At 44.1% G+C, this 8,058-nt stretch overlaps 1 protein-coding gene across 1 annotated transcript; it reads left to right on the top strand.

Annotated features, from left to right (window-relative positions):
- Positions 1-1,850: 1,850 nt before the first annotated feature.
- LOC112558310 (solute carrier family 23 member 1-like) lies at positions 1,851-7,504 on the top strand. Its single transcript, XM_025228712.1, has 12 exons — positions 1,851-2,161; positions 2,434-2,852; positions 3,252-3,409; positions 3,686-3,774; positions 4,025-4,089; positions 4,296-4,477; positions 4,770-4,890; positions 5,025-5,163; positions 5,287-5,540; positions 5,663-5,936; positions 6,451-6,546; positions 6,721-7,504. The coding sequence occupies exons 1-12, from the start codon at positions 2,155-2,157 to the stop codon at positions 6,963-6,965; spliced, it is 2,049 nt and encodes a 682-aa protein (XP_025084497.1). The 5' UTR covers positions 1,851-2,154; the 3' UTR covers positions 6,966-7,504.
- The last annotated feature ends 554 nt before the right edge of the window (positions 7,505-8,058 follow it).

Raw genomic sequence — 8,058 nt, forward strand, 5'->3', positions numbered from 1 at the left:
ACCACCCATACACACCGACTCAACCGCACATCCAATCAGACACACACACACACACTAATATAGAAAAAATATTCTAAGTAGAATATAGACATGACATATTTATCTCTCCTGCAGAGTAGAACCAATGAATTAGAGACACGGATTTACTCAGTTCTCATACAAATGTTGAGGGACGGTCAAGTTCTCTCTCTGCTCTGAATTAAAGTTTCTTGCCCTGTATGTAAAGTGGTTTTGTGTACTGTAAATATAACAGTCTGCAGCAAACACCATTCCACATCTGTTCACCTCACGGTGTCTTTAGTTGACAAGTCATTGCAGTGTCCTGGGTTTGTTTTTAATTGATGGTAAACGAAAGCTTTTGTCTCAAGAGATTCATTAAACCCAACAATAAAAGTAGTTGTGCTGAAATTCATCTGTTACAAATGTCGGCAAAAGGCCCAACCACTTCAAAACAAAATTTTTTAAAAATTCATAAAAAAACCTTTCCCGGCGAGAACATCGTCCTTACCACAGCTTCTGAATCCTCATTGTTGACCGTTGCCCCAACAGCCCTCCACCATCTCTTTATCAGTCCGTTACTGGATCATTGTATTACTGACTCTGGGCCTTTTAATCCACATGATATGTGAGAGACACGTTCAGTAATAATCAGATCCTGCATACGTGCACATAATGTTAATAATGTTTCTAAGCATGCAAAGAAATATCTGGCAACGCATTGGCTTTTCCAAGAGGACAAAAATGGTCTCGTGGAAGGAATATTGTTTTACTACTTTAATACGACTTAATTAGAGTAAATTAAATTAGAGTTGGTACGTTTTGCATCAAAAGGTACAGGCTATTGCATAATCCGAAATAAAAATCAAAGCTGAGTCAAGTGAAAGAAGGAGGCATTAACCGACACAAGAGATAAGAGAACGGTGGTTGCCCGTGGTTCATTCTGTCAAGGACCTCGCATGATGGCGGCTTTTGTCCTCTTTTCCCCCGGTTGTCGACCTTTCTTGCCAACTGATAACGAGTCAGCAGTTGTTTCTAGTCATGGCCAGGGCAAGACAACAGCGGAAGACTCCAAAGTCTACTGTACTAACTAAACCAAGAGGCCGAAGAAGAAAAACATTCTGCTGCAACTCTTGTAGTATGGACACGGTTATCCTCTCTGTATTCTTTTGTTCATGGAACCTGCGCTTAGGCAGGATGGGAAACCATGAGCCTTTGGTCAGTGGGCATGCCTCGCATCTAGTCAGTCCTTCTTTCTTTCCCAAGTGCAAATCATTTGCCCAATCTTAATTCGCTTAATCTGTAAAAATACGAAGCGCCTAACATTGTTCTGAAGAAGACTGGACTGTTTCTCTCTTTTTTCAATTTGAAATCATTGACTTCAATTAATAAGTAACATTTGCTGTCAATGTGAGAAGTCTGTTAATGTCTATTTGCTTGTTATCTCACTCCCGTCCATGTACTCTTGAATTCAGCGCATATATGTCTGGTGATGATAAGAGTATTTATTTTTCTGCCATGTGCTACAAAGGTGTCGCCAGCGAATGTCAACAGTGAGAACGACGAAGATGCAGCAGATGTTACTGCGTTTCCGGAAACTATACAGCATGTGATTATCTTTCTAGGGCGGTAAACATTTTTCACTTTAAAAATTCTCTTTCAAATATTTTTTTCATGTAAAAGTCTGACATCTCGGTGCGGCTCGCTGGGCTCGGTGACAGGCCTCACGGATGTGTATCGGTGGACTGATGAGTGTCTGCCGCGACCAAGGCTTATAGCCTCTTGCGAAGTTCTCCTCTGTTGGTCTCGGCGAGCATAAACAATGACTAAACCGGAAGCTGTATGCCCACCAGCCTCGTTCTAGTAGTTAACCGAAACAAATCGTGTGTAAGCAGTCCATTAACACAAGTTCATGAATTCATAAGCAGCCAGCCATCGCTAGAGAGTTGTTCCTCTTCGTCTCGCCTTCGCTGTCATTATTTCTCTCATTGCGCAATCACTGAGGCAGTCATGGGGGCCCAGTAAACAGGAGCAACAACTTGTTTATCTTTCATGTTAATATAGTCCCAGCATTGTGTTTCTTTCTTCGCCTGTTGGAGTGTTCTTCAGTTGTACGCAACGTGTTGGTTTGTATGTTCCAGTAAGAAGAGTCAAAAGATGTTTGGTGGGTATCAGGCTTTGTCACATGCTTAGACAAACAAAGTATCTGCTTTTATTATTTCTGTTTAAGTCTTTATTGTATTAAATAAACATCAAAAGATAATCTTCAGCATAGTTTGTTTCTATATACCCGTTTTCATTCATGTGTGTGCGTGGTTTTCTTTCTTTTTTATGGTCATTAAATTCTTGGCGTGCCAATGGCCGGAGGAGGTCAAGGATACAACTTGGTTTTAGGTCGGTGTGTTTGTATTGTTAAGACTTTGTAAGTTTTTGCAGGTAAGAAGAATCTGCTTCCGCACAGCCCAGACATGCGCCGTGAGAACGGTGTGGTCAACCTGACTCACTCCCACAGTGTGGACGACCTGCCGCTGCAGGTCATGACGAGGGTGGACTCCGACCCCAGGCGGACGTCAGCTGAGGTCACCGTGCAAAGTGAGGTCAGCGACAGCAAGCAGCCGTCACCGTCTCCTGTGGTCAGGGCAGAGGTCAAGGGAGGCAGGAACTCGCGAGCATCCGATTTTTGTTGCTTCTCTTCGTGTCAGGAATCACCCACAGAAGATACGCACGTGTCGTGTGAGGAGGAGGGGGAAGAGGAAGGGAGGCAACACCACACTGAGCAGGAGAGGCAACTAGGGATACTGTACTCTGTGACGGACGTGCCGCCGGTTCGCCTGTGCTTCTTGTTTGGGCTTCAGGTGAGTGGGATTTTCACTCACAAAGCTCTTCACAAATCAGCAACACATTCATGGCATTGTTGGTTTGCATTAATTTCGTATTGCTATCATCATAACCGTTTTTTAAAGTATATATATACAGAAAGGCTAAAGTTTACAGCCTTGAGTGACACACTGTGTCAAGGGAATGGCGTGGGAAATTCAAAGCCCAATCCTCTTATTTCGAATTTCTTTACTTCCCTGGACAAGTCTGAACCCCAGCTACTATGTGGACAGAGAACTTTTTTTTTCATAAATTCATCCGCGCTTATTTCCCCTCAAAAAAAAACAAAACAAAAAAAAAAAACCACACACACACACATAGTGCAAGCAGTCGTATAGAGCTGTTGTCGTTGAGACCACCTGCTTGTTTATTTCCAGCATGTTCTGCTGAGCATCAGCGCCACCATTTCTATCCCACTCATCGTCAGTCGTCTCATCTGTGCCGACGACCTGACTTTGGTCAAGTCAGAGATCATGTCCACCTTCCTCTTCATGTGCGGGGTGTGCACCATTCTCCAAAGCACTCTCGGCGTCAGGTGCGTGAACCTTGTTGCCCTTGGTTACTGTAAGCATCAGTAGCCTGTCGCTCGGCAAATCACGACAGAAACAAACATTTGGCTCTTGAAAATAAATAGCAGTGCACTGACTAGGGTACAAGACATCCGCGTGAGACAATTATCTCATCAATAATTCTAGTTTTTGAGAAACTGGAAAATTCTAATGTTAAGTCAGAAGTACTGTAAATTATTATGAAATGATGATCATTGATATGTTGTCATTATGCAATGATAAACATTGATATTTTTGTTTAGACTTCCCATCATCCAAGGCGGCTGCCACACGTTCATTCCCGCCATCGCTGCTCTGCTGTCGCTGCAGATGTGGAAATGTCCTGATATGGGTACTGATGATGTGCATGCCTAGTGGCCGAGTGACTCAATCAATCAATCAATCCATCAATCAATCCATCAATCCATCAATCCATCAATCAATCAATCAATCACTCTTTTGTTTGGCCTTTGGGTGTTTCTTTTCCCTGTAATGACTAGACAAAGTGGACACGATTTTTCACATTTACTGACTTTGCTGTCCTCTTCTTTGTTTACATGAATGATGTCACTTAATTATTGTAATTATGTATCATCATTCAGAGGCTTTGACAAGTGCCAATGCAACTGAGGAAATCACTGAAGCGTGGCAGAGCCGAATGCGAGAGGTTAGCCTTCCACACATGTTGCAAAAAGACGATTTTTTTGTACTCAGTCATTTAAGGAACAATGTCTTACATTACACTGATGATGATGATGATGATGATCACGTGAAGTGTATATATAGGGCACTACTTATATATATATATCAGGATTTGCCCAGGTAAAAATAAAAGTGTATCAACTTAGCGACTTTTGCCTCGTACCTGTCCAGGTTCAAGGCGGCATCATGACAGCGTCTCTAGCCCAGGTAATTATCGGCTGCACGGGCATGCTGGGACTGCTGCTGGAGTACCTGGGCCCCATCACTGTCGTCCCCACCATCTCTCTTGTAGGGTTGTCGCTGGTGGACGTGGCTCTCCAGTTCTGCCAGAAACACTGGGGCATCACGGCGCTGTAAGTTAGTTTGTCAACAGCGGTTCTGATCTTGTTTGTCAACAGGATGTTTGGCAACATACTTCTTTTTTTTTTTTTTGCCAACTTCCATGCTGACTTTGTATTGCCAACAGCTTTGCTAGTCTCACGTTTGTCACAGACGTGTTAGTCTCATTGTATTAACGAGTCGCACTCCTGTCAACAACAATGTCCTAACGTCTCTGTACCCTGTTTGTCATCACCTCCGTTGATCTCACATTTGTCAAAAGTTGGTTTTCATTTCCTAACTTGTTGGTCTTTCGATTGTCAACAGGACTGTTGGTCTCGTGTTCCTCTTCTCGCTGTACCTCAGCAAAGTCAGGGTACCCTTCCCTTCATGGACCAGAACAAAAGGCTGCCGACTTGTCAAGTACCCCATCTTCATGTTATTTCCGGTCTGTATGTGATAACGGGAACTGTCTTTTCTGTCATTTTGTTGCTCGTGATAAAAAAGAAACCTGTCTCTTTGATTCATTCTCGAACTACACTCAAACTTCCTTTGTTTGACATGAGATGTGATGTGTCATAGGTGATACTGGCAGTTGTCATCGCCTGGGCATTTAGCGCCATCTTGACGGCCACTGACACTTTGAAGGAACCGGGTGTGCGCACTGATTCCAAATTCGAAGTTCTCCAAATAGCTCAGTGGTTTTTCGTCCCATATCCGGGTACCTTTGTTTTGAACTCACTTCATAACGCAATCAGTTATAAATGGCTTAGATGTGTCTTATGTTCGTGCAAATATTCTTGAAACGCCGCCATGTTTGACTGTTTGTCTCCCAATGTCTCAGGTCAGTGGGGGATGCCGACAGTCAGTCTCGCCAGCTTCATGGCCATGTTTGCCGCCACCATCACCTCCATCATCGAGTCCGTGGCCGACTACTACGCATGCGCGCGCATCTCGGGAGTTCCGCCGCCGCCTGCGCACGCTGTCAACCGCGGCATCGCCATCGAGGGCTTGGGCAGCCTGATTTCCGGTGCAGTGGGGTCAGGGGGTGCAACGACCTCGTACAGCCAGAACGTAGGCGCCATCGGCTTCACGAAGGTGAGAAACCTCGCCACACTCAGCGCCGGAAATTATACGATTTTCAGTACAACGAAATGATTTAGTGTTATTGGTTTCAATTTTTTTCCACATAATTTTTCACCGGTGCACGTGTGTTGCAGGTGGCGAGTCGCTGGGCGTTCGTGGCCGCAGGTATCATATTCCTGGTCAGCGGGCTGTGCGGCAAGTTCGGCGCCTTCCTGACCATGCTGCCAGACCCAGTGCTGGGGGGCATAGTACTGGTCAGCTTCGGCATGGTCACCTCCGTGGGGCTGTCCAATCTCTCCTTCGTCGACCTTTCCTCGGGTCGCAACCTTTGCATCATCGGCTCCTCATTGCTGGTGGGCCTCATGGTACCCCGCTACCTGGCCGACCACCCGGACGCCATTCAGACAGGTTAGTTAAGCTCTAATAAAAGATGCAAACATGACCTGTGTTTTTATTGATGTATATTTTATAGAAGCACTGTGCGTGTTGACATTCATATAATAAACAAAGCAGACTGTGGAGATGAGTGTGTTGTTCAGTGCTACCCTTCCACAAGCTCAGCAAGTCAGGGATGGGACATCAGGAATATAGTTGGTTCAAAAGTAAAAGTGTTTGACTGTTGCCCTACACAGATGTTGCGCATGTCAACTGCTGAGTGGAATACACTTGGGTCAAATGAAGTGGTACAAGTTACCCCACCGCCATTATGACCACCATTAGTGCTCACTATAGTTACTACTAAGTCCATGATGACCGAACGACATCTTATAATAACAATCATGCAAGCAAGCAAGAACACACACACACACATGAGGATGGATAGACAGGAGATATTAAAACTTTCTAGTGACCTAACTAGTAATCTTTTCATCGGGTTAACATCGTTTCTTCTTTCTTGTCCTTCACCCCACCTCTGACCCAGGTAACAGCGACCTGGACCAGGTGCTCAAGGTTCTGATGGGTACAGCCATGTTTGTGGGCGGTGCTCTGGCTTTCTTCCTCGACCTTACCGTGCCAGGTGAGAAGACTAAAGTCAGTGGTTTATGCTTCTCATATGCTGAGTGATAGGATAGGGGTCAGGTGACTCTAGAACACGTGACTATCTATTGTATATGTGTATAGAAGACTAATTGTAGTCTCTTATAAACTCAAACCTTGACTGATGCTACTGCTGTCTTGCTGCCTCACTCAGGCACTCCAGAAGAGAGAGGCATCATAAAATGGCGTCAGATTGCGGACCTCGCAGACTCCAGCCAGTCTTCAGACAACGACCACATCACGGCCAACCTCTACGGCTTTCCGTGCCTGGCTGCCTGCCTACGTCGTATTACGTGCTGCAGTTACGTCCCCTTCATGCCCACCTTCGCCTTCAGACGGTGCTCTCCCTTCAAGAGGTTGTGTCGGAGGTCACGTGGCCCCTCATCAGCAGACAACTGATGATAGCGATCTTGTTAAGCCTCGGCCTATCGTGGCCATTGCCTTAAGACACAATTTAATTACTAATAAAGAGGACGCATGAGCATGAGTGAGGCGCGAGGAATGAACAGTTTGCAAATGAACAATTTGCTTGGATGTCGCTTTTTCTTTAATTATAAATCTTTAATCAGTTTTGCCATGTTATGAATTTGCTAAGAAATGCTTAGTGTCTTCTTATTGTTGGGGTTTTGATATTCAGTTAGTAATTGTTATGTGGTGACATGAGAGTTTTGGTCGTCACTGACGGATAATTTCAAGACCAACGTTTTTGTTTTTTACTAACTTTATTTTATTGTTCCTATACACACCCCGATTTAGTTGTCTCCCAATCTGAGTAGTAACTCCAGGGTTGTGATATGTTTGCTATGGTAGAGTCACCTACTTGTGACTGTGTTGATAAACACAGGTGACATTCTGATGTGATAAAACTGTTTCTCTGTTGTATGATAACAATTGTGTATCTCTACCTTGGTCTTAATAATCTTCCTTTTTTTGTTTGATGTTCGTGTTTGTGGTGTATTGGCTTGCTTGTTTCTGATTTTTTGCCAGTTGTTGTTGTTGTTTATTTATTTAAGACTTCATCAACACCGTCTTTTGACTCCTGGGTCCATAGTTAAAAAACGATGGTAAGGCGTTGGCCTGAGGCAAGAATAGGGACGATAGGACAAGCCTCTTACTTACAAAGTTATAATGTCCAGATTCACCAAATGTTGTTTACCCCTGATGCTGTTATTATAAAGTGATAGTAAAGATTCATTGTGGTAAGGAAAGATAAAGCAGTATCCAACGGGTCTACTATGAAAACAAGATTCTTGTCCTTGAGTTCCACTTGTTGCCCTTTTACAATTAAAGACCCTTTCATTTAACCGGATACGGGAACAATACGAATCGTATGACGGTAACAGCGGGAGGAGGTGGGAAATATATAAGAATGGTGTTTTATTTAATCCCCGGATTGATTATTGCTGCTACTTCGATAACCTGAGAAATTCTCTGAATTTATTGACGAGTTCGACAAACCTCGAGAACAGCTGTAAGGCGCCAAAAGATTCAC

The sequence above is a fragment of the Pomacea canaliculata genome, linkage group LG2, assembly GCF_003073045.1.
Source record: "Pomacea canaliculata isolate SZHN2017 linkage group LG2, ASM307304v1, whole genome shotgun sequence".
In the NCBI taxonomy this organism is placed as follows: Eukaryota; Metazoa; Mollusca; class Gastropoda; order Architaenioglossa; family Ampullariidae; genus Pomacea; species Pomacea canaliculata.

Bases quoted from the DNA above. Each gene is read 5' to 3' on its own strand.
- LOC112558310 (XM_025228712.1), top strand. The intron at 3,410-3,685 runs GTGCGTGAACCT...ATTTTTGTTTAG, and splicing joins CAAAGCACTCTCGGCGTCAG to ACTTCCCATCATCCAAGGCG. The intron at 3,775-4,024 runs GTACTGATGATG...ATCATCATTCAG, and splicing joins GTGGAAATGTCCTGATATGG to AGGCTTTGACAAGTGCCAAT.